General features: G+C 37.1%; 1 protein-coding gene across 1 annotated transcript in view; it reads left to right on the top strand.

Annotated features, from left to right (window-relative positions):
- The window catches only part of LOC106922607 (calcium-binding protein 8), a 31,493-nt gene extending 12,399 nt beyond the window's left edge, over positions 1–19,094 (top strand). Inside the window, exons 3-5 of the mRNA XM_088012105.1 lie at positions 14,634–14,777; positions 17,916–18,028; positions 19,083–19,094. Coding sequence (XP_087868231.1) covers positions 14,634–14,777; positions 17,916–18,028; positions 19,083–19,094 — 269 coding nt within the window. The remainder of the gene's footprint in view (positions 1–14,633; positions 14,778–17,915; positions 18,029–19,082) is intronic.
- Positions 19,095–27,682: the final 8,588 nt, after the last annotated feature.

Here is a 27,682-nt window from a genome sequence, read left to right as displayed (position 1 = left end):
TCACTTTAAAATGTTATTTATCTTTGGTCACTTTTAGTCAATCAATCAGTCAAGTTTATTTGTATAACAAAGCAGTTCAAAGTGCTTTACGTAACAAAACAAAAATAAAAAGTCATAAAAACAACATAAAGTCAGTTTAGGACCCAAACATTACATTTTGACGAGTGTCATCATCAAAAATAACCAACACACATCAAATATGTTGCTCTGTGTTCCAGTAACTATTAATCAAAACAGCTTTAAACTGGTGGGTTTTAACTTTGATTTAAAGGAACTCAGTGTTTCGGCTGTTTTACAGTTTTCTGGAAGTTTATTCCAGATTTCTCTTGCATAGAAGCTGAAAGTGACTTTGTTTTTATTTCAAGTAAACGCAGATATTTGCAGTAGAAACTAGATAAAAAATAACTGGTAAGATTTTGTGTTTTTGCAGTGAGTGTAAAAAGCAGAAAAGTTGTTACCGACCCAGATTCTGTTTTTTAAAGGTCAAAAACAGAAAAACAAAACTTTGGTTTGTTTTAAACTTTAAATCGGTGCAGCACAAACTCACCCCGGTCTGTTTTTAACTCTCAGCAGCACAGAACGATCCGTCTTCCTGTATAATTTCTGCTTTGCCTCCTCTCGCTCTTTCGCTCTCCGTTTATGAACCTTTTGTTTTCTGCCTGTCTGAGAGTAATCACCCGGCTCTGTACAACATAAACCTGATCAATAACCGTCTGCTGGAGTCAGCAGCGGCAGCCTCACCAGCAAACTAGACTTCCCCCCTCGTTCCAAAAATATTAATCCACTGATGCGGCATTAAGCTGCCGCCTGGAAAATTGGCAGCGCGGCGCGCGGTAATGGCCAGATACTCTGTCAGGGTCGAGCTTTAATATGCATGAAGGAACCTGCGAAGTATGAATTCCTCGTTTCAACGGGCCTGTGTTGTTTGGCAGGTAGGAAATTGTCGGGAGCGAAGACGATTCATACGGGTTCCATTTGAAAACACTCCGACTGGCTAACTGCTGCCTGTCAACAGAATAATTACTGCAAAAGGATTTACGGCGCTCCATGCTGGCGTCATGAAACACCTGGAGCTGAGAGGTTATTAGTTTGTTTTTGAAACGGCTGAAAGGGGAACAGAGTCTTTAGTGCCTCCAACAATTACTCAACTTCGTTCTAATATAATGGAAAGGACTGAAGTTAACAGATGTGTTCTGTTTGTTTATGCATGAAGCATCCAGCAGTACTTTGTTTCTGTACTTCAGTACTTTGCTGAAATAGGTTTAGTTGTGGGGAGAGTATCCAAAAGTTGTACTCAAGTAAGATTTAAAAAATATTTGGTAAAAAGTCTACTCAAGTTCTGAGTAACTGATTATCAATCATTTAATTTATCAAATTTACATCATCAGATGGACCAAGCCATAAAGTTAAGTGGAAATTTTGGTACTTTAAGGACCAAAACGACAATAATTCATATAAGTACCAAAAAACAACAAAATCAACATTTTTCCAAACCAGTTTCTTTCAATAAAAAAACTTATGAAACTTTAATGTTAACAGTTAAAAACATATACAGAACACGGCAAAATTGCTCATGAAGCGCTGTATATGATTAAATTTGTCCAAAAAATATGTTACAATATAATAACTGTGGAAAAACACCCACAGCTGATCCTAACAGGTTCAACAGTTACAGAGCAGCAACAGCAACAAAAGGGGGCGGAGCCATCGGTTACCGGTTGCCATGGTAACCACCAACTGCCAAGAGCAGCGTCACTTAAAACACCAACAAATGTCTGGAGAAACAACTAGACTAAAAATGAATTAAAGGAATAAATAAACACATTTAAACAAACTTCACGTCTATAGTACTGTTATCCTCCACTGATTCACAATGTTTTAAAGTCTGTGAAACAAACTGAAGAAAACAGAACAACAAAATCTTTTCCAACACGATAAAAAATGAACCTAATACTCGAGGTGACCGTCAAACGACTGAGTTTCCTGAGACAGAAACTCGAGGACCAGAAATCGATGCGGGCTGACGGTGAGGCGAGGGGCCCATCAACACGTTTCTATAAACTCAGATGATTTCCAGCGTCCATCCAACACCAAGTGCAGCGGTGGGGCTCTCTCAGCCACTTCCTGTTTGCTGGACAGTCCTGGGTTTCATTACCTGACTGCACACATCCACTGTGTGCATGTTGGAAACATTCCTACCAAAGTTCCTGTGAAACAAAACTAATTTAATTCAAGCTGCAGATATCAGCATTTCAGCTGTTGTCCAACGCGCCACGTATATCAGACTGATTAATCCTAGAAGAAACTAGATCCATCTAAAAAAAATTACCACATTGCATGTACAGATTTGTTTAATTTTTTAGATATCTGATAATTTTATAATTTTAAAGCCGTTGCTTCCTGTCCATTAATTATCCGGCAACTTATTTGTTTCTTAGTTGATATTTACTTGTTATAAAACAAAATAACATTATTTCTTGAATGACAAGTTAAATTTTTAACATGTTTAGTAACTCTAACCCATTCACCCATGTTCTTTTGTGTACCATGGTGAACTGTTGTGATGTATGGCTTTTAATTGTTTAAATATTATTTAATATGCTATCATTTAATTATAATTATTTCATATTACTTAGCTTCCCTTTGGGATCAATAAAGTATATATTTAAAACATGTAACATATGTTTTTAGATAAAGGCTTTTATTATTTATTTATTTATTGATGGAAGAAGCTTGTTAACTTGTCATATTGCAGTATTTTTATCCAGCTATTTTTTTGGCAGTCAGTTTGTATTTTGGTGTCTGGAAAATGAGCCGTTTCAAAAACCTCTGCAATGTAACTTCAGGCACTGCGCCGTTACCTAGCAACCCAAGCCAAGCCCAGTTCGTTACCTAGCAACCCAAGTTGAGCTCCAGCACGTTTGTTCAGCTGGTTTTACCGCTGTATGCGCTGTACAATGGCTGCTGTTGTTGTTGACTTACCATCCAGAAACCACTTGCTGCATTCTTAGTCGAGTTTCCATCACAAAACGCGCAAAACTCTGAAAAAACATAATTTCACGGTTGTGCTGTTCCCATTAAGTAAGAAAAACAATTAAAATCACACGTGAATAAGTTTGTTGACATGATAAATGGAAACGCAGATATTGCTGGTTGCGCAGGAAACTCTACTTCTCACCTGAACCCAAATGTTCGATGGGCAGCAGGAAGATAAAATCCAGGCTTCAAAGCCAGAGAGATGAAAGGAAGTAGAAGTTGGGAATTTGAAAACATGTCTGACAGTCAGAGGCAGGTCGAGCAGATGAAACATGTGACTCATCTTACACACTCCCACCAACTTGGAATGTCAAAAAGCTGAATAATGATCCACCCAGACGTCCAAACTGCATTAGAAAAGTCCTGCAGTTTAAATAAATACTGAACAAACATGTTAACCAAAAGACTGAGAGGCGGGTTCCTCTCTGCAGCTTTATTCAACTTAAAAAAAAGAAATGTTCTTCAATCTGACCGTTAGCTGGGAAACTTATTTTCTATATTTTTGCTAAACGCCAGTAAACAAACTGACTTTAAACTCAAAATTTACCATTTTAAAACATCAGAAATGTTTAAATCAGAATCAGAAAGACTTTATTAATCTGCAAGGGGAAATAATTCATTTGATGACAGTTACTCCAACACTAAAAAACCCACTAAAATACCGGCATCTAAAATTTTACCATATAAATACGGTATTTATATGTAAAAGTTTGGTAACCACAGCTGCCAATATTTCACTGTAAATCAGAATTTTTTTTACATTGCATCTAAAGTGCTAAAATATTAGAAAAAAATAAAATATAACCATAGCACATAATTATTTTTTACAGCTACTACACCGTATACATGTTAAATTTTTTTAATGGGATTTTTAAAAAACATTTATTACATTCTTACTTTGATTTCAGAATTCTGACTTTTTTCTCAAAATTCTGATTTTAACATCTTTTTTTCCTTTTTTCTCAGAATCAGAATTATTTAAACAAATTTAATTTTTAAACTCAAATCTACCAAGTAAATTTTGGACAAAATGTATAAAGTGCATGTTAAGTGATTATTTTCATATCCTAACATCATCACTGATAAACTCCTACGAATGTTTGGTTGTTTATTTGGATTTTGACATAAATTGACAGAAGTCTTTATTTTGGCCCTTACTGTCTTCCGTACTATATTTATGTAAATGCAACAGTTAATTTACTCAGTAACAGCTTTTTCGGTAAAGTAACAACAGGAATTAATGAAAAGTCGGGTTGCAGATGGGAATTTATGTCAAACTTTGATAAATCTGGAGATTAAAATGTTGAGCAGCTGTTTGCCGTCCAGCTGTGTTTGGAGTTATTTACATTTTTTTCCCTCTGATTTCCTGTTTCAGTTCAAACAATCTGTATGTTTACCACTTACTGCTTTGCAATACTTAAAGAGGCGATTTACAGTGTTTGTGCAGGTCATTAAAAGCCTCGCGCTGGCTGCCTTTTGGCTGAAAGTGTAAAATCATTCATCTGGTTAATTTCCCATCTGAGAGCAGAAGCTGCTGCTGCCTTCGGGGAGAGCCTGCGGTCTCCTTACCGTCTGGATAATGGCTTTAAAAGTTGACATCCATGTCAGTCATTCAGAGGCAGGTTGCATCAGTGTCAGCTTTTATTTATAACAACCAATTATAGAGCAGCAAGAGAGGCGGAAAGGATAACTTTAAGTATAAATCCTGGAAGAATAACCAGCCTGTAACCTGACTACGTTAGTGCTGCAAGATGAAGACGTAAATGTGCTTCCACAAGGTTTTTTCTTTCTGATCGAAATGTAACGTTTTCCCTGGGAAAGTTGAAACTAATGTACTGTTTCTTCATTAGCGCTCTGTATCTGCGTCCCATTTTCTCACACGACGTAATGAAGCGTATTTCTAACCATTTTCTGTCTAAAATTGTAACGTCGTCAATGCTAAGCCTTCAGAATCCTTAAAAGTTTTGGTTCTCAGTCACGGAGTAAACCACGAAGGAAAAGACAAAGCAGGAGAAGATCCGGTAGCCTTTGTCTTCTGGATCTGTTGTTACAGTTTAACTGGAAACTGCTCCAGTTTTTACCGTATTTAAGAAACCTTTAGGATGTTTTCAAACCTTTGCACAACTACACTTTGAACTTTTAAACATTTTGCAACCACAAACGTCATTTGGTTTTGAGAAAGCAGTGTATGTCTAAAGGTTTTATTAGTCTGCTCTGTTCACTGTCACACTTTCAGTTATGACCAATTTCCTTCAGAAGTCACCTAATTAGTAAATATAAACGTTTTAACGTAATCTTATCATGACTCTGGGTTTTTAAAGAAAAGTTTAGAAAACAAACAGAATCATAAAGATCATGCAGAAACAGAAAGCGTGTAAGACAGCATTCACTTGTGTTTAGTTTGGTTTAGTTGAGCTTTAGTTCGTTTACCTAGAAAGTCCGGTTCGTTTGGGGAGGTGTGAATGCGAAATCAAACTCCGATGCAGACCAAAACAATCTGATAAAAACCTCGGTCTCAGTTCAGTTGATGTGAACTCTGGTTCGGTTCGGTTAGAATGTATATGTGAATGCCAAGCAGACTGGAGACCGCTCCAAAAACAGGAAGTAGACTACAGCGCAGGGCATTCTGGGTAAATACAAAAAGAACAAATGCATTAGCTTAGCGCTAGTGGGAGAAATGATTTGTTGTCTTTAATCAAAGACAAAAGAGAAATCCTAAAATCTGATGCCACTCCGTTTGTGTTTACATTTTGTGAATCAGGAAGTTGCGCTCGGCGACTTCTTCAGCGGTTTTCATGTTGTTTCCTGGAGTAGCGCCCCCAGAGGGGAGCAGGGGGAACAGGTTTTTCAAATGGTTTGGTTGGTTTGACTGCAGCGTGAAAGAGAACCGCAGTCGCTAAAAATGGAGCAAATGTTGCAACTTTGATCTCGGATCGAACCGAATCTGCCCGACTGAGGTGTGAAAACACCTGGAAGTAAACCTGCTGGAGTCAGCAGAGCTAAGACTGGAGGAAACTAAAACTAAAACTCTGGATCGACACCCAGAGATACAAAAGAATAAATCAGGGTCTAAATCTACATTAAACAATAGCTCATCAGCAGGACTCCAAGCTGGAGAGTTAATTCATGCATTTCCTTTAGATGTGTTAGAGCAAAGTAAATACATGTGTTACAAAGGCCTAGTCAAAGTACAGACCTTAAATAAATAGATAGTCTACATCTACAGAGGCCCTCAGTCTAATCCGACTGAACTTCAGCAGCTCTGCAAACAACAGTCAGAAATCTAGTTTGTATCTAAAACTATATTCAAACTCATTTTTATTTTCTGTAAAAATAAAATACATTAAAGTTTGAGGTTTGAGTTTTAACTGTATTATTTCTCCTGCCAGGCTCTGTTACTCATATCTGACATTTTCTTTCTGCCCAGAACCTTTGAGAAAGGCCAGTGTGGGCACAACTCTGCTGACAGACGTTCAACCTTCTGATTTGTTTTCTTGTTTGTTTCATTTGCAGCAGAAGAAAATCTCTCCTGTTTGGTATTGTAGTCGAGTCGTGGATGCAGCTCTTTTCAGCGAGGCTGCTGCATTAAACATGACATTTATAAAAGTAGGCAAACATCAAGGGAAGCTTTTGTCTTCATGTTTTATGCAGATCAAATATCAGCTGTATGTTTGACCTCAGGATGGCGTGAAGGGATATTAACTTCATTTAAATTATTTTATTCAAATTTTTCCAAACGTAAAGTCATTTTCACAGACTTACGGTTATAAAAATATATGTTAGTTGATCTCAAACTGTGGCGGAAAAGCAACTGGTGGATTTATTTAATCAGAATCGGCTTCATTATGCGCAAAAACTTTGAATTGACTTCAGTTTTCTGCGTTTGCGGCAGCAGACAGGCAGGAATGTATTTGTTTCTCAAATGAAAGAAGCATCACACTGGGTTTTACTCTTAATGATTTTGTGTTTTAAGTGCCAGGACAACCGTGTCAGTCTGGATCAATGTTGGGATCAATTTTTGTGTCTTTTTATGTCTCTTGGTTTTCCAATTTGAGAGAATCACATTTCAAGGTTTCGTGTGGAGAACAAACAAATCTTTATGTCCTTGAATCATTTGGATCCTCAGACTGAGGCGCCTCACTTCTGGCAGATTCATTTCAAGATTTCTTTTGTTGTTTTGTAAGCTGTGCATGGATTGATTGCTATTGCTACAGCAGGGGTTTGTTTCTACGGAATACTTATCGTGTCAAAAAAGTGGAAAAATTCACTGACTAAATCTATTAAAGAAAAAAAATCAGAGGAATAAATTTAATATGATCCAGATCTAAATAAGTAAATGTGTGTTTTTGTAGGTGATGTTTAGCCAATCAGAAAGCGGGGCGTTCGTGCCTTCAGGGCTTGTTTTAAGTAAATCATTTCTTAATACTGATGAAAAAGTGGCAGATTATTTAACATATAACAAGACATCTTCCCAGACTATAAGCTGATTTTTTTGCTGCCAATGAAACTAAAACTTTTTCATCAATACTAAAAAATCATTCACTTAAAATAAGGCTCCGTTTCTTGTTAAAAAGTTACTTATTAGTTAGTTTTGACTTATTTCAACTATATTAAGATGTTTGTACTAGAAACTAGACTAAAATTACTTGGTAAGATTTTGTGCTTTTGCAGTGTAACTAATATTTTTTATTTTATTGTCATGTTCAAAGTTTCTCAGGTATGGAGACCCTAAAGAGACATTGAAGGAAAAAATCTAAATAAACGTTCAGAAGCTGCGTATCCATTACAAATATGCTTAAAAAATATTCTGCTAGTGCAAAAACATAAAAAAAATGTTGCAATTGCAGTCTTTCCATTAAATAAGAATTGTAGTTAAAATCACATCTGAATAAGTTTGTTCATGAGTCATTAAAAACATCATCCTCCATCATCCTTTCTTCTTCATGGTTTGCATCAGTGGCAACATCCATTTGTTGATCATGTGACTAATGCGAAGCAAAAAGAGTGTGTGTCTCTATTGCAGTTTTGCAAAATAAACCAATTTTGATACGGCCAAAAACGTCATCTTAGTGTTTTTTTTCTAAGCAAATTTACTTTAAAAGGTCAAATTCCACAATTTTATACTCAGTGGAAACACAGCTGGATATTCTAGAAAGTTTACTTTTTAAATTTTTAGGGTCAAATTTTAAAATCTCGCTGTGTGAATTAGGCATGAAAAGAAAGACACACAGTCATAAAAGTCTAAGAAAGATGTAAAACTTTCCATCTCAGCTGGACGTTTCATCAACACCTCTGAGCAGAAGAGCTTCTTACCGGATCGACGGCCACCACCGGCCGGACGCTTTTGCTGCAGCTGCTGCTGCGGCTGCTGCTGCTACTGTGGCTGCGGCTGCGGCTGCTGCACCTGCTGCTTCTGCTGCTGCACCTGCTGCAGCTGCTGCTGCAGCTGTTGCTGCGGCTGCAGCTGCTGCTACTGCGGCTGCTGCTGCTACTGTGGCTGTGGCTGCTGCACCTGCTGCTTCTGCAGCTGCAGCAGCTGCGGCTGCTGCTGCAGCTGTTGCTGCAGCTGCTGCGGCTGTTGCTGCAGCTGCTGCGGCTGTTGCTGCAGCTGCTGCACCTGCTGCTTCTGCGGCTGCAGCAGGTGCTACTGCGGCTGCTGCTGCGGCTGCTGCTGCGGCTGTTGCTGCAGCTGCTGCTGCGGCTGCAGCTGCTGCACCTGCTGCTTCTGCGGCTGCAGCTGCTTCTACTGCGGCTCCTGCTGCAGCTGCTGCTACTGCGGCTGCTGCTGCGGCTGTTGCTGCAGCTGCTGCTGCGGTTGCTGCTGCTACTGTGGCTGCGGCTGCTGCTGCAGCTCCTGCTGCAGCTGTTGCTGCAGCTGCTGCTTGGTAGAAAATGATGAGGCCTGGTTTATCTTATGCACGTCTGACAGCAGCGAGGCGCGTCGTCTTTACTGGACTCCTGCTGGGAGTCCAGTCAAACCTGTCCGGACAGATCCGTTTTTCTACCAGGTGTGTTTACAAGACGGTGACCTAGATGTTGCCTCAGAAAGGTCAAACGTCGTGTTAATGCGAGGAGATCCCAGCAGTCTCCAAAGAAACATGATGTCAGGCCTTTATATCCCATAATGTGTTTTATTTGGCAGAATAAGGGAGGAAACTTTAAACAGGAAATTTAATCTCAGACTTTCTGATTTTTCTACCAGACATGTGGAAACATTTCTGTACCAAATGTCAGATTTCAGCTGGAGAGTCGCTGAACGTTTGAGTTGCTGCGAGTCTTGATGGATAGCATTTGTTCATGAAGCAGACTGAGTTATTAGGATATACAAACGGAGCCCGTGTTGTTTTGTTCCAGACAGAGGAAAGTGCTCAACAAAAGCCTGAGTCACTGCTAGATTTATGCATGAAACACTCATTTCAGCGCAGGGGGAAATTATCTGCATGCTCTGTATGTGGCTGGTGGTTAGCTTTTATGTGTTTGCATGCGGAGAAATGTTGTGTTTCTGCAGAATGATGATGATGATGATGGTGGTGGTGGTGGTTACAGAGCATCGTGACCAGCTGTCTGAAAGGTAAAAGTGATGCCACGTTTACGCAGCTTGTCACAGACTGCGGCCTCTAATTATCTCTATAAACGCAACCAAAACATTGTCTGTAACTTCATGACACAATTCATAATTCACGCTCCATTTAAGCTGTTCCAACTCATTTAGCAGCATGAAGATAATAAGCTGATTGATTGGATTATTTTCAGACCGGTGATTATTTGGCTCAGGCAGACAGAAGCAAATTATGAGATTATCTGAGACTTACTTAACAGAAATACAAATTATCTGTTTAATGCTGTCATGTTTTCTTTAAAAGTTCAAAGGTTGAACATTTTTCACTTTTTATTTCAAGATTTTTTCTAGAAAAATTCTGATATCTCAAAATTTCAGAATTTTTTTCTAGCAAATTTTGACTTTTCAAACTCAGAAATTTTAAAGTTTTTTTCTAGACATATTCTGAGATTAATCCCAAAATGTCTGAATTTTTGGACATATTTTTTAGCAGATTTCTGACTTTTCAAAGTAAATTTCTGATATTAATCTGAACATTTCTGAGGTTTTTTAGAGAACATTTTGACTTTTCAAGCTGATAAATTTCAGTGTTTTTTGTTGAAAATTTATAAGATTAATCTTAAAGTTTGAATTTTTTCTTGCAAATGTTTAACTTTACAAACTCATCAACTTTAAAGAGTTTTCCCAGAATATTTCTGATATTAATCTTAAAATTTTTGAGATTTTTTTTGTAGCAAATTTTTGACTTTTAAAAGTCATAAATTTTCAAATCTTTCTAGAAAATTTCTGAGATTAATTTAGCAAAAATAAATTCTAGAAACTTTTCGATCTTACAGACTTATTAACTTCCAAGTTTTTTGTAGAATATTTCTGGTATTAATCTAAAAAAATTCTGAGGTTTTTTCAACACAAATATTTGACTTTTCAAACTGATAAATTTCCACGATTTTTTTCATTAATAAACTTCCAAGTGCTTCTAGAAAAGAAAGAGATGAATCTAAAAATTTCTGATGTTAATCTAAAATTTTTTGAGTTTTTTTTCCACAAATTTTAACTTTTTGAACTCAAAATTCCATGTTTTTTTTTTTCTAGAAAATTTCTGAGCTAAAACTGAATATTTTTGAGTTTTTTGAGGAAATTTGCTCTTTTTGTTTCGATGTACAGTGACCCTGATGTCATATTACCAGAGAGCCAATGGAGGGACAGTAAAATGGTGCACATAATTGCCACTCTTCGTCATTAAATGCATTTTTTGGGCATTTTCACTGAAATCTCGACAGAGTTGCAGCAGCCTGTCAGAGATGAAGGCATGGCCAAGTTTCCCAGCATCATTCAGGATGACGGATGAAAGGAGACTTCCAATATTTTTTCGGTGACAGAATGAAATGTGTAAAATGTGTTTCAGAGGAAACGTAGGAACCAAACACCATTTAATCAAAAACAGGAAAACATAGATTCGTTTTCAAGACGGAGTGTTTGACTCTTCGGCTTCAGAAGCAGCTGAAGTTAGATTTAAAAACATTCCTGTTTCTGTCAGATATTCTGTTTTTACATTAAAGTGATTTTATGTCTCCAGATTGAGATAAATTATGTTCAGATTCAACGTCAATAACTTACAAAGTCAATTCAAAAGTTCAACATTCAGCGGTTTAAGAATAACTTTATGGAAAAACATTATTGACAAAAACCTTGTGCTGTTTTTAGAAGCAGTAGGAAAACAAATGGAAACACAAACAATGTGAATTTTGCATAACATTTCCCCCTTGAAGTCAAATTTTACGTTCTCATTTCGAGCTTCATTGATTTGTGAGCAGCCATTTCAGCCATAACTCCTGTTTTTAAACGTTTTGATCTCTGTTGGGGTTTTTATCTAAACTTGTGGAGTCGATGAGAAAAGCCTTGAACGTTTCTGCTGCCTGTGAGGTTTGCAGAAAGACGGAGGTAATCATCTATTCCAGTCTGCAGTCTGATATTATTCAGTGTTCAGCAGCGTGTTCATGCATGGCACACAGTCAGTGTTCTGCAGAGACGTGACATTCCACCCCATTTAAAAAACACCAGATGCCTGTCAGCCTTTTCTTACCAGCCTCCCTCTCTGATCTGCAGGCTCACTTGTGAAATATGCATTTATTAAAGCGCAGTGAAGTCCGCTGACTCCTCTACTGATTGCATTATTACTCGGTGAGCAGCGAGTGAAGCAGCTGATTCATCTGTGTACCAGTGAGATGTTTCCGAGAATCGGCTCAGGAAAAGGATCTAAACACTTCAACACAGTTCAGTGCCTTTAAATGCACGGCAACGTTTGTTTTCTAAGACTGACTCAAGAAAACCGTCTAGAAAACGTACATGCGGGAAAACGGGGAATGGACTCGTTATCCTGAGAAAATGTGAAGTTAACTCGTTATCTTATGAAAAAGATGTTTATATGCGGAAAACGAGAAATGAACTCAAGAAACTGTGAAATTAAGTTATCTCAAGAAAACCATCAGGAAAAGAAATATGTGGAAAACTGAAAATTTACTCATTATCTCAAGAAAACAATCAGGAAATTAACTTGTCATCTCAAGGAAATGCGAAATTAACTCTGTTGCTAAAAAATATCTGGAAAAAATATATGTGGAAAACGAGAAATTAACTTATCTCGAGAAAGCAATCACGAAATGAACTCGTTATCTTGAGAAACCTGGAAATGAACTCGACACGTGAAAAATGTGAAAGTAACTCGTTATCTAAAAAAAAACCATATGTAAGGTATGAGCAGAAAATGTTCAAAGTTAGGCTAAAAAAACCAAAACAAAATTAGCTGAGCTGTTAGCGCCTTGCTGGATTAGCTGATTAGCTGCTTTCCCATCATTTCAAGCTAATATGAGCATCAACACAGTTTGACCAGTAAATTCTTCTTTCGTTCCTGTTTATTAAAAAGCTTTTAATCTTTTATTTACCAGTTTTGAGTCACAGAAACTTTGTATTATGTTTTCAGCTTTGTTAGTAAGTTAAAAACATGCTGGGAAGCAAAATGTGACGACAGAGGAAAACTAATGGAATAAGTTGTAATAATTTATATTTAAACCAAAAGTTTTGCTGTATGCTGAGTAAATCGTATTTCTGTTTATGTAGGAGTAATTTCCTTGCTGTTAACTGGGAGTAATTAAATTTTAAGCGCTTGAATGGCTCCAGTTTGTTGAATGGCTGATCTGAACTGCCTCGCTGGATTGTTGGTGTAATCTGGACTACCTTTCCAAAGTGAAAGGGATTAGCAGGATGTGGTAACCTGAGGGAATGCTGCAGACCTGGTTCCACCTGCCAGGTCCATCCGACTCGGCTTCGGTTCCAGCCAGCCGCTCTGTGATCAGCCGCCATCCAGGCTGCTGATCGCCAAGCCGTAACTGAGCTGGTGCTGCAATTTTATGGAAACATTTTAAAGCTTAGTTTAGTTATTTATCTTCCTCACATTTGTTTTTGGATATTTTTTGCTTTATTTTGACATTTTTGTAGAAGAATCTACTTTATTTTAGACAAAAATATGATTATATATTAGTAATATCAATTTGTTGAACTTGGGTTGTTATGTAAAGTTTTTAGCTTTATTTCATGTTATAATGTTATTCCTACTTCAAAAGTATACCCAGAGTGTTAATTAGGTTTTTTCCACGCGTGTTCGAGAAATCCTTTAATCTCCATGGCAACCATTCAGGGTGCCTAAGCGCTTGGTCTCACTCAGCTCCTCTAGACTAGTGGCAGCAATAATTAGCAAACAACTGGTGGAACTGCATTTTTGCTGAGCTTCTTCTTGTTATTCTTTTAATGGTTGTAAATGGCAGAATGAGAAGCTTGTTGTCATGACGAGCTGTAGGCGAAGTGCTGAAAAGAGCAGGAGCTTCTTAAAGAGACAGAGGCCCAATTTCAAGGCATCCAATTTGGAAGACAGATTTTTTTTAAGCCATGTTTGATAGATATAACACTTTTATAACAACTGAAGGCAACAACTTGATTGAGTTATAAAATGGGACTTTATGCCTTCAAGGGCCAGTGCGACGATAGTTTATTGGCCCACATGGCAGATTCATATTCAGATCCATATTTCATCCAGATTTTCTTTTCTGAATCTTTCATTCCACCATTTCTGGAGTAAAAATTGCTTCTTTTTTTGGGGGGGGGCAGCTGTTTCCTCTGGTTCTGGGTTGTTTTCTGATTGCACCTTTTAAGCTTTAATCAGTTGTTGTGATGTGTAACCATGGCAACAGGGTGTTAATCAGCAGGGAGCGGCTGATTAACACAGGAAAAGCTGAAATATTTATTTAATTTACCTGTGGAATCAATAAAAAATGTTGTAATTTGAAAACATTTAAAGTTCATAAAATGTGTTTAATTTATCTGAGGTTACATTTTTTGTGTGTCATGAAAGATACAATTATTTTCATATTTTCACAGTTTGATTCTGTGCAGGTGAGTAAATAACTCCAACATTATCAACACAATTAGTTAAATTTTTTAATATTAATGTGTATTTTACTCTCTAAATGCTTTTAGAGAAAGAAAATTCCTGAAGGTCAGATGTTTAACTCGGGCTGTAAGAGACTGGATGCCCAGAGAAAAAAAACTCTCATCTGTTCATTGTAGCGTTGGATGATTAGCTACCTGGAAGGTAAGAAAATGTTCTGTAAATGTGACTCAATGGGTGGAACAGAAAAAGCAGTTCAGCGAGGGCCAACTGCGAAAGCCTGACCAGAGGAGACGGCGGCTGTGGAAGCAGGTGTAGAAAATAAATCAATGGCTGGAATTGATCTTGTTAACTTGAGGCAGTGGTGCAAGGCCAATTGCATAAGAGCGCCGAGGAAGCTGGGTCAGGCAGGAAGGAGAGGGAGCAAAGGGCGAGAGGAGAGCAGACGAGCAGAAGAGAAATCCCAAAACGCAGAGGACAAAATATGAAATCCATAAATAAATAAATTAAAAAAACACCTTTTTTCCCTGCAGCCTTGAAGCAGGAAGGATGAGGTCTGCTTACTGACTGTGAGTGGATTTGTTGTTTGTTTGGCAGAGATCCGGGAAGCGTTTAAGGTGCTGGATCGTGATGGAAACGGGTTCATTTCCAAGCAGGAGCTGGGAATGGCCATGAGGTCTCTGGGGTACATGCCCAGTGAGGTGGAGCTGGCCATCATCATGCAGAGACTCGACATGGACGGTGAGTCATGGCCGCACTCAGCCGCACAAACGTCTTCACTCTGCATCACCTCCACAAATGGAAAACAGCTTATTGTTGTACAAACAGTCACAAAAACACCAAATACTACCAAGTACAGCTTTTAGTGCAAATGTCTTAGTGCACTTGAAGTAAGACAACAGTAACTTAAAAGTAACTTTGCATTAAATTATAGTAGCTTGTTTTCATGTACGTCACAGAAAATGTGAACGTTTTAAGTCGAGAATTACTTAATATTGATGAAAAAATACTAGTTCCATTGGCAGGTTATTTCATTTGATGTAAGTGAAATAATCTGCCAGTGGAACTAGAACTTGGTTGCTAGGTGACAGCCTGGGCTCGGCTGGGGTTGCTAGGTAACAGCCTGGGCTCGGCTGGGGTTGCTAGGTAACGGGGCAGTGGAACATTATACCAGGACAAAAAGAACTTTTTTCTGAAAGTATTATTTGTATCAAGCAAAGTCTGAGACAAACACCAGTTAAAATAAAGGTGCCTGACAGCTTATAGAGGATATTCAGAGCACTGCAAAAACACAAAATACTACAAAGTATTTTTGATTAGTTTCTACTGTAAATCTCTCAGTACACTTGAAATAAGACAAACTAACTTACAAGTAACTTTTTTAGCAAGATATTAGGAGCTGGTTTTAAGTAAATAATCTCTTAGTATTGATGCCAATCTTCCACTGGCAGGTTATTTCACTTATAACAAGACATTTTTCCCATGTTATAATTATAACCTTTTTATCAATATTAAGGAAATATTAACTTAAAACAAATTCCTGTATGTTGCTGACAACTTACTTATGTTTGTTTTGTATTATTTCAAGTGTAACAACATATTTGCAATAGAAATTAGACCAAAATTATTTGGTAAGATTTTGTGTTTTTGCAGTAGTTTAGATATTCTTTTATCCCTGACAACCTTTTTACCTTCTGAACCACTTACTTTCTTCCAGACATTATTGTACTGCATTATTTATCACTTCAATAAAGAGGTGCTGTACATTGTTTTAAATTCATGAAGCTAATTTTAAGCTGCAGCCTTGATTCATCACCAGAGTTTGGAAAAGTTTTTAAATTTAAGTCTGAGCATTCACATGATAATTAGTAGGAAGAGAGACGGCATTAAAGAGAGGGATGACATTAGCAGACGACTGGGATTGGATTTTGGTGATTATATTTTGGCCAGATGAGATGTAGTGAACATTTGATCCTCGCTAACCTGCTGATTTTCAGCCTTGCAGCAAAGTTCAGCTAATCACCAAATCGACGGCTATCCGTTCTGCTAACTCACATCAGCTCTGTGAAACTATGTCTGCTTTTTGTTTCTCTCATTTGATTTTCCTCCAGTTTAGCTCTTAGTTTCTTCTGTCTTTCAAGTGAACTTGAGTGACTTTGCTCATGCGTGCACAAATTCACTTCTGTAATAATTAATTTGTTCAGTTTCCAGCTGCTGGGTTGTAAAAAATGTAAGGGGAAAAAAGACGTGAAAAGCAGGTGGCTTTGACTGTGACGGACACAGAAAGTGACTCAGTGACTTTGTGCCGAATGTTGAGCTGTCACAAACTGTGCCTACAAAATGAGACCCAGCATCCATGATGTGTTTAGTAAAAAAAAAGGTTCACATTTGTTCCACAGCGTTAGGCTGCGCTGCACACTGTTCGTTTAGTAGCTTTCATGAAAGGGCATAACAAAACATTACTGTTTCAGTTTCAAAAATAATTACAAAACACACTTCATGTCATTTTATTACAATGTTAGCTTGTTAATTTATAAGTATTTCCACCATTTTCAAACACACAGTCCTGTTAGTATTGGTAGCTTACAAGGTTTACACAGATTAGTCAAAAACAAACAAAATCTGATACAAAAACTTAACAGAATATTTATTTTTTTCATATTTTTAATTTGTAGCTTCAATATTTTACATTTTCAGTAAAAATTCTGTTGTTTTTAGTGAAGATGAATGAATATTTAGGTGCTGCGGCTGAATCTGCATGCAGTGCAGGTACTGGATACTGGGTGCTGTGACAAATAGGTTTGTGCAGACGGCTAAGCACAGAGCTATTTTAGTCATTACTGTATTATTCATATTAAAGAAGCTCACACACTAATGCCGTATGCTGATGGTGTGGGTAGTGCAATCAGATCAGAGAGATTTAACCCACATGGCAGATTCATATTCAGATCCACATTTTATCTATAAATTCACTGCAGTTTTGGGGCGATTTGATGCGACAGAGCGGCACAGATTTAGACGAAAGCAAAGAATCACTGGCAGCAAAGACAAAACCCAAAATATTAAGACCAGTTAAAAATGGTAGAAATTCACATTTTGCTCTGCTGGAAATTCAGAAGTTTCTAAGCAGAACTTCAAAATGCAAAAAAACTAAATGAGCTGCTCATAAAATGATTTTTACTGCAAAAATACAGGATATAAGAGCTTGTTTTAAGTCAATAATTCTTTAATATTGAAGAAAAAGTTCTAGTTTCATTGGAAAATTATTTAACTTTTATTTTTCCCAGTTTATAAGTGATAATCTTTCATTGGAACAAAAATGTTTTCATCAGCTTAATGTAATCATTTACATCAAACAGGTTTCTATATCTTGTTTAAAATTTACTTGTAGTTTTGCTTTATTTCAAGTGTACTAAGGTATTTGAACTAGAAGCTAGATCAAACATACTTGGTAAGATTTTGTGTTTTTGCAATGTGCACTTTGAAATTTTACTTATTTTTGGTCATTTTTAATCAATCAGTCTGCATAGCATAGCAGTTCAAATTGGTTTACTTTGTAAAAACACAACAATCAAAAGCAACAAAAACAACATGAAGTCAACAATTTATAAACCAAACACTATATTTTAATGTCAGATATGTTGGTCAGTGTTCCAGGTATTATTAATCAAAAGCAGCTCTAACAGGTGAGTTTTAACTTTGATTTAAATGAACTCTGTGTTTTGGTTGTTTCGCACTTTTCTGGAAGTTTGTTCCAGATTTTTGTTGCGTAAAAGCTGAATGCTGCTTCTCCTTTCAACCTTTCAATCCACAGGAAAAAAAACCCTTAATGCTGAAAGAACAAAACTAGAACATAAATAAATGTCCATCCTCTTTCAGGTGATGGACAGGTTGACTTTGAGGAGTTCATGACGATTCTGGGCCCCAAGCTGCTGTCGTCTGAAACGAGAGAAGGCTTCCTGGGCAGCACGATAGACACCATCTTCTGGCAGGTAAATCTGAATCCTTTCAGCAGCTGCTGTGGCTTTTATTGTGATTTAATCCAAATGTTCACAGTCGGATGCTGACACATCAGATCTGAAACGTTAAAGAATGGAACTGAAGACGATGAACATGAAGGCTTCAGGATTAGAGGGAAAAATGAGTAAAACTGACTGATAAAACAGAATTAATCCAATAGAAAAAGAAACAAACTGCTGTGTGTGTGTGTGTGTGTGCGTGCATGCGTGTGTGTGTGTGTGTGTGTGTGTGCGTGCGTGCGTGCGTGCGTGCGTGCGTGTGTGTGTGTACCAGGTTTTTATATCCTTATGGGAACCTATCTACAATGTGGGGTTATGGGGACCATTGCTCCTTGTGGGGACATTTTCTTGGTCCCCATGAGGGAAATTGTTGATTTTGGGTTAGTGGTTCGGTCTGTGATGGTTAGGTTTTGGGTAAAGGTTAAGATGAGGGTTAGACTGTAGAAATTAATGAAAGTCAATGTGAAGTCCCCACAAGTGATGAAAACACTACTGTGTGTGTGTAAAGGGCAGGATATCTCGCACCTGTAAAGCTTTTACCAAAATCTCCATCTTGACCAGCGTTACCTCTGGGTCACAACTTATGGTTTGCACTGTAAAACTACAAGCTGGGCGAACGTACTGCCAACAACATCGACTTATCAAAATACGGTGCTGCTTCCACATTTTGTTTTCTGTAATAAACGTTTGCCTGGGAGTGATGGGCCTTCTCTGGAGTGTAAAGGAAGCTTAGAGGATGAAATAAACAGCAAAGCTTGGTTTATGACGACTATAAGTCGACGTAACTCATAAATGATGTGCTGAAGATTCAGTTTTTGTTTTTTTATAGTCTGTGATAATTTGGGAATGTGAATCTCAGAAGCTTGGTTATTGCTTTAGAATGTCTTGTTTGAAGTAAAAGTTAAATGTTGAAAGGTGTTTGTTTCTAGAGTTGCGTTTCTCACTGTGGCAGGATGTTGGATTCCTTGTTTTATAGACCTTTGTTCATAATTTTTGTTTATTCCATCTGGTTTTGGATTCTGTGCAGCTGGAAGAATGAACTAATGAACTTTCAGACAGTTGCTATGAATCAACATGTTATTATATAATTAGGAACAGCTGATTAGCATCATAAAAGCTCAAATAGCAACTGAACTTTGACCCCCAAACCTCAGACGAGATGAAAAGGACATCTAGGATGCATAGCAGAGAGGGAAGGAAGTTCATTGTATTTTTCCCATCAATCATCATGATCATGTCCCCTCCTCTGTTATGTCCCCTACTCCAACATCAATCATAATGGACAACAATCATGTCCCCTTCTCTAACATCATCTATTTCTGTTGATTTCTTTAGTTTTATGAGTAAAACAAGGTTACTTTGTATTATTGTGGTGTAATTAAATCCCTTCCTCTTTTAACCAGATGAAACAAAAATAGATTTCATGTTGGTTTGTGAACATTTCTTAATAAACATTTATTTATGGCAAAATGTATAAAAATGATTTAGTCTGCATTTGCAGCAAAATGTTAAGCAGTAACCTCCGGTGAAACAAATTCAAATTCAATTAAAAAAACTTTATTAAACCCAAAGGGAAATTAAATAAATCTGTAAACCTAAAATCTGCAATCCCTGTTCCTTAAGATTTATTTTATTTATTTCATGTCAAACAAATCAAAGATTTGACAAAAAATAATTTTAACAGCTTCAAAAATTAAGACATTGTTAAAAATAATGATAAAATCCAGAACAATACTAAACAAAACATCAGTAAATCACCTGGTAATTCAAATTTTTAAACTAATTCCTCCATATGTCTTATGCCCAACTTACTAAAATTACCTTAATGTAAAATATTCTGGTGCATATTTACATACCAATACATACTATTGTGAAGAGACTAAAATATGATTTCAAACTTGAACAAAGTTAATATTTCATTTAATCCAAGTGTTAAAAATCCAGCAGGATTGGCTACACATTCCCAACTCAGAGATTATGAGCCAAGAATGCCATTTAATTTTTCACATTTAAAGCCAGCTAACAGATTTAAGGTTTTGCATTTTTAGATTAAGATTATTTTGACCTGCAGCTTCATAAAGCAGAACTAACGTTTCTGGAAGCAGCTTTGTTAGCCGATAATGTTTCTGTCCCTGTGAATGAAATGCAAATGAAGATGTTTAGAAAGAGGAACTCTGTGTGGCCGTTCGGATAATCACCCGTTATCAACGGTTTTCATGATGCTACATCTGTCTGTTTCTGGTGTTTAGCTGAGATTTGTCTGGATGGAGGCCGAGGACTGGGATATTTAAAGTGTTGCATAAACAGGCAGAGCGTTTCTGAACCGCAGATCAAGTCCCACTTTCATCGGTTTTAACCTTGGAGGAGAGAAGCTCACATCTTGTCCTGGCTGGGAGATTTTCTCATCCCAATAAAATCAGTCAAAGTGTCACATCCTCACCAGCTGGGGTGATGGGATAGTGAGTCACTGGTGTCACACACACACACACACACATGCATACGCACACACACACACACACACACACACACACACACACACACACACACACACACACACACACACACACACACACACACACACACCTTCCTACTCACTCGAATCTGCTCTGAAAGACTTGGGGATTGTATCTAATCATCCCCTTAGATAATTACATCTCTGTAATTGAGAAGCTGCAAACGTCTTTCTGTTCTTTGTTTTGCTAATCGTCAGATGGGTAATTAGCAAAGTGTTTACTGAATTTTGAGGAGTAAACAGATGGAGTCTCCTGACTATTTGACCAGTTCTGTTTAGATTCAGAATAACGAAACATAAAAAGCTTGTTGTTTGGTTTCTTTAACCATTTAGAATACATAATCCTGTCGGGTTGCCTGCCGATTTTCTTTTTGGGTGTTTTGACACCTGGTAGTTTGTTCGGCTTGCATTTGTTACATTTTTCAGCTGCTTTGGTTCTCTGCATTGTGTCAAACAAAACAAGGCTTTTGAAAAACCTGTTCCCCTCCTCACCTGTGGGGGCGCTACTCAAACAAACAAACCTCAGGAGTAGGAACAGAGCATAACTTCCTTCTTCATTAAATGTAAATAAAAACAGAGTTTAATAAAATGTTAACACAACTTACTGCTGTAAGATTAATTTTCATAAACTCACACATTTAGGTTAAAAATCTAAAACCGTCTAAATTTATTTGACTTGGAGAGCAGAAGGCAGTAGACACAACCGAATGCAGCTCAACTGTTTTACAGTGCAGTGGCATGCCTCCACATGCTGCTTGTCAGTAAAATCATCAGCTCTATGTAAACTTTCAATGGCTGAAATGTTTCAAACCGAGAATAAAAAAATGTCACAAAAATGTGAGTAAATAGTAACTGATGTTGTAATTATCACAATATTTGGTAACAATATTGAACTAAAATGTTTTTCTGTCCCATTTTATAAATGTATTTATGATGGATGCAGCTGTGAAGTTGGAAATATAAAATATATTTCACAAAGTATAACAAACCGAACAGGAAGTATTTCAGAGTGTTTGGTGTTTTAGCAGGAAGTGAATCGTTTTCTTTGTGTTTGTTTGTTAAACTGCAGCTCTGCTGGTCGTCTGATTTCCTATAACTTCCTGACAGAACAGCAGGAAGCAGCTTATTTTAGAGCTTCGTTCTGTAATCATTCTGGGAGCTCAACGCCCACCATCTATATGAAAAAAAAACATCAACTATGAAAGTCTCCTTTTTATGAGGCCCAGCTGGTCTTTTCTCTTTCTGTTGTTTCCCAAATCCTGTGGGAGACAACAGCTCAAATGTAAAACATTTTACTTTTAGTTCTGCTCTTTAAGTCAAATAAATTTAGCCAGTTTTAGATTTTTAGCCTAATGTGAGTTTGTGAAAGATAAACTTACAGTAGTGAGTTGTGTTATTTATTTTGTCAAACCTCCAGATGTTGAATAAACTAGGGTTTTTAAGATGGCACTTAAAAAACCGAATAAAAAAACAGACAGAAAAAACATTTCCCAGAATACTTAGTGGTGTGTTTAATGTGAATGTTTATTTTAATGCAGCTGACAGTTTGCATAGCTTGAGGATGATGTCCTGTTCACACTAAATGTTTCTGAGCTGAATTTATTGAGATACTTAATAAAATTCATCATCAGATTGGATAATAAACCATCAAGTTAAACCACCTTCAAATGTTTTACAGTGTATAATCCCTAGAATATTTTCTTCTAATCTCTTCACATTATAAATGTAAAGCTGTTGCACATTTAACATTCATAAAAACATACCTGGCGTCACTTGTTTACTTATTACAGATAGCATCCTGTAAGCGCCACATTGTCCGACATCAAGCTGTGAAAAACACAAATCCTGTTTTTCTTACTCTGATGAGTCGGCTGGTTTTTGACGTTCCCATCCTTCTTAAAGTTATTTAGCAGAATTTAACTCTGTGCTCTTGTGCTGAACCTTCATTTCCTGTTTTTCTTCCGATCCCAAACGCTTTATAGGGCATTATTGGAGATCATCAGGATGTTAAACGATCCACTTCAAAATTCATTTTATTGCATTAGTTGTGGAAATGACACAGAAGTCCCTCTGAACCAATGACTGCTGTCGTGGCAAAAAACAAAACACATTTTCTGGAAAGGAAATGAGTGAGACGGAAAAGCCAAATGGTAGTTTGTGTATTTATTGTTGAGCATAACTCACAGGGAGAAGCATCAGCCTGGCTGCAAAAAGGCTAAAGAGGAAATAAAGAGATGAATCCGTTTTACAGAAGATGATCAAATCTCTGATTTAAACCAAAACAACCTCTTATTTCTTTAAATAAGATTTAAAAAATACTGTTATTATCTGTAGATGTTTGGAGTGTTTGTATAATTTAGCTTTCTGTTGTGATACACTGCAAAAACACAAAATCTTACCAAGTATTTTTAGTCTAGTTTATAGTGCAAACGTCGTAGTGCACTTTAAATAAGACAAAACTAACTTACAATGCAGGCTTGTTTTAAGTAAATAATTCCTTAATATTGGTGAAAAAGTTATACTTTCTTATACAGCATGGAAAAATATCTTGTTATAAGTGAAATAATCTGCTGATGGAATTAGAACATTTTCATAAATATTCAGGAGTTATTTATTTAAAATAACTAAAATAAAATGTGACTCATAAGTTAGTTTTGTCTTATTTCTGGTGTACTAAGATATTTGCACTAAACTAGACCAGAAATACGTGGTAAGATTTTGTCTTTTTGCAGTGTACCAAAACAGACACACAGATGATACTAAAAGTCCAAACATCTACAGATAATAATAGTATTTTTAAGATGAATATGATTACTGAGGACTTACTTTATATCTAATTAACTCTACTTTCCCTAAATATCATGCTGGGATAACATTCTCAGTTTTGAGACCATAAAAACCAAAGTTAGTCGTTTCTCTAACTTGGGTTAAATTCTTTCTAGGATAATTTTGATTTTTTTTTTCCCTGAACATGGGGATTTAAAACAGAACCTTAATTAAACTGAATCTGTAAATATCTGGATAATACTCTTTTGTTTCAGTAAAATCCTCCATTTTTCCATTTTCTGTCGGTCGGTGACCCTGTAGACACTCCTATCGTAAATTGGTGCCATTAATCTTCTTTTTATCAGCCTTTGTGCCGAGGGAACAGTTTGAATTCATATTGACTTTGGAACAACTCATCTGTGATGAATAATACATGCAGCACAATGATTTTTATTTTCTGCGGAGACAGGTGGAGGAATAACTCCATATTGGAGCTGCAGCTTGATGAGGTTTCCCAAACCCGGAGGGAGGACGTGACTCCTCCATCATGGCTCCTTCAGACACATACAGAGACAGTTTATCAAGGCGAACAGGAACTTTATCTGTTTCTGCTGCTGTTTTCACATTTCTGTTTACGATTTTACTGGATTATTGTTTCAGTCTGGTAAATAAGAATTTGATTTTTCAAGTTTCTCTACTTACAAGGACAGTTTTGTTTTATAGCACATTTTTAGCAACAGGGGAATTCAAGGTGATTAAAAGGAAAATAAAACAACAAACAATTCAAAATAAAGGAAAACACTGAAAACCAGACTACAGTTTATGATCTTCCTGTTATTTTAGTCTTGATTTAAAGGAACTCAGTGTTTCAGCAGGTTTTTAGTTTTCTGAAAGTTTGTTTCAGATTTGTGGTGCATAGAAGCTGAATGCTGATTCTGCCTGTTTGGTTCTGGTACTGATTCTGGTTCTGATTGTGGTTCTGGTTCTGGTTCTGATTGTGGTTCTGATTCTGATTGTGGTTTTGATTGTGGTTCTGGTTCTGGTTCTGATTCTGTTTGTGGTTCTGGTTCTGATTGTGGTTCTGATTCTGATTGTGGTTCTGATTGTGGTTCTGGTTCTGGTTCTGTTTGTGGTTCTGGTTCTGATTGTGGTTCTGGTTCTGATTCTGTTTGTGGTTCTGGTTCTGATTCTGATTCTGGTTCTGGTTCTGGTTCTGATTGTGGTTCTGATTGTGGTTCTGATTCTGATTCTGGTTCTGGTTCTGATTGTGGTTCTGATTGTGGTTCTGATTCTGGTCCTGATTGTGGTTCTGGTTCTGATTGTGGTTCTGGTTCTGGTTCTGATTCTGGTCCTGATTCTGATTCTGGTCCTGATTCTGGCTCTGGGCCTGATTCTGGTTCTGGTTCTGCAGAGCAGGATGGACCTGAAGGCTGACAGAATAACAGCAGATATTTTTATGTATTTTGCTTCTAAACTGTTCAGTGATTTATAAACTGAAACTAATATTTTAAAGTTTGAGTGTTCGGGCCGCACTAAGGAAATAAAGTAAAATTACCAGTATAAATTCATAATAACATGATTTTATATCAAAGTCATGTTGTGAATTTTATTATGACCTTATAACAATATAAAGTCAGAAGTTTTCATAATATGACTTTACATAATATATTACATATCTTATGACTTTATCATATATTATGATAAAATCCTAATATGAGAATAATTCTCACATTATTATGACTTTATTCTTGTATTATTTCAACTTTATTTTTGTCTGAAGCATCAAACTACAAATCGCTGCTGCTGTCAAAAACTGCAGGAAACATCCAACGTCTTTAATTGTACATAAATATTAAGTTACAGTCTTCTATTTTATTAAATGATTTCATGCAATAAATACTAGCGATACTAATTAAAGAATCATACGTTCCTAGATTTTTCTCTTTAGATTCAGTTGAGGAGATATGATGAAAATTGCCGACCTTGTAATTCATTCTTTGTGTTAAAATGTGAAAACTGAGCCGCATATCTAATTATTTTTAGGCCTGAATAAATCTGGTTTGTTTTTTTCTACATCTCTTCCTTGTTTGCTCATCTTTACATATAGTTAAAAACAAACGCTGACGATCTGTTTCTAAATTAGTTGTGAAATTTAAAGCTTGCTAGGAAGAGTTGAACTGAATCAGCTGCATGATTGCAGCAGTTTCCCGAACTCCACGGCAGAAGTGCTGAAAGTGAAACAGGAAGTGACCTGACTGGCAGAGTTCCTGCAGGAACGGTGAGGAGAGCCAGCGCCTCCCTGACAAACAGCTGCTGGCTGTTTGGGGGATTCAGCACGCCAGGGCTGCGCTAACGTGGCTGCTGAGGAGGCTGGGAGGGAGAAAAAGCCGCCTTCTCTTCTGCAGACGTGGCCCTGATTAGCAATGAAGGTGGCATGGAGACGTGACGTCAGCGGCAGCTAATCAATGCTAACGCACACGCTCACGTCTTCCCCTTCCCTCCATAATCAGCCTCCTCTAACCGTCCGAGCGCCTCGCTAACGCTGTGGTCTTCAGACTCCATCTCAGAGGCTTGGAGGTGAATTATGGAGAATTATTGAAGTGCAAATGACTCCATTTGTCTCAATCCTGCCAGGCTTTCTCAGCGCGGCTACGCCTGGGGCCGAAGGAGACGAGCGGGATTGGGATGGCCTGCCAGATTCCTTCTCTCCTGGGTTCACATTAAATGTGGGCAACCTCCATTAACCAGGCATGAAAATGAAATGTTCTGGTTCAGTTTGGAAGAAGTAAAAACAGTCAACCAAGTACTTACAACTACACTCACTGGGATTATTATCGATGTCTGTGTAGGTATTTATATGCAGAGGTGGGCAGAGTAGCCAAAAATAGTACTTTGAGTAAGAGTAGCACTACTTCAACATATTTTTACTCTAGTAAATTAAAAAGTAGCCAACCAAGAATGAGAGTAAAAAGTATTTAGTAAAAGATTTACTCAAATACTGAGTAACTGATCAAGTTATCAATCACTTAATATTTAAATATTGCATCATTAGACGGACCAAATTATGAAGTTAAGTGAAAATTTTGATATTTTAAGGAACAAAATGACAATAATTCATGGACGTAATTAAAAATAAAATCAGGCAAATAAAATTGTTTCCAAATCAGTTTCTATCAATAAAAACCTTTAACAGAAACTGCAGGTGTGTGTCTGTGTCTGGTGAAGTTTTGGTTAAAACATGTTTGTTTTTCATTCAGTGGGTAGAAAATCCAGAAATTTTACTCAAGTAAGAGCAGAAATACTTCATAATAAAATTACTCAAAGTACAGCATAGTAAAAATATTCATGTTTCAAAGAAAAGACTCAAGTAAGATTTGACTTGCAGCTTTATTTTCTAAATTGAAACCATAAAAACTAAAATTAGTTGTTTGATTGGAAATATTTTTCTATTTTTTTCTTTTGAAAAAAGTAAAATTAGGATTTTTTTCCCTAGGGTACTGAAGAAGAACGTTGAAATTAAAAACAGAACCTACATTAAACTTAAACTTTAAATATCTGGGTCATCATTATAACTCAACAATTTGAGCAAAGACTTGCCAAAAGAAACCAAGGATTTGTGTCTTCCCTCCCGCCGAAATGTCCGGTAGATTCGGTTCGATTTGGGACAAAACTTGCAACATTTGTTACATTTTCAGCTGCTGTGGTTTGATTTTACACTGGATTGTGTCAAACAAACCAAAACCTTTAAAACGCTGTTCCCCTCCTCGCCTGTGGGGGCGCTGCACCAAGAACCACTGACGGAGACGACATAGAAACATCTGAAGACGTTATTTTATTTAAATGTTGAGCTTAGTTTTTAGTTTAACAAATAAAAATAAAATAGAAAATACAAAAAAATACTGTGAGACTTTCAACTTGACATTCCTGCCATTCAAACATGATATTTAAAAATCTAGATCCGGAACAAGCAGCTGGAGGAAAAGAAGGACCTCTGTTCATTCCCTGCAGAGTTTGGAAAAGTCGCTGCACCGTTTGGACGAACGCAGTGAGTCAGACTGACAACTGACTGTTGTTACCCTGAAAAAACATGAACTGCTTTCAGCATTCTTGTCAAAAAGCTGCATCACCGACCAGAAAGCGTCGTAAGTGCAGCCTGAAACCTTCTGACATTTCTCTGTCTGCTGTCGTCTGCTGCTACTGAAGACCTCGGTGACAGTTTGCGTCTTCCTCCTCATCCAGACCCAATCTCCTTATGTTTCATACTGCTTTAATTGCATGTGAGTCAGCTTGACTACCTTGGTGAGTCACATCATTACAGAGCTTTCTCATCCAGACCGCGGCTCTGCGAA

Source organism: Poecilia mexicana, unplaced genomic scaffold (genome assembly GCF_051168715.1).
Source record: "Poecilia mexicana isolate PSO_F unplaced genomic scaffold, ASM5116871v1 scaffold_13, whole genome shotgun sequence".
Lineage (NCBI taxonomy): Eukaryota > Metazoa > Chordata > Actinopteri > Cyprinodontiformes > Poeciliidae > Poecilia > Poecilia mexicana.
The sequence above is the reverse complement of the archived record's forward strand: the minus strand, read 5'-3'. Positions and strand labels throughout refer to the sequence as shown.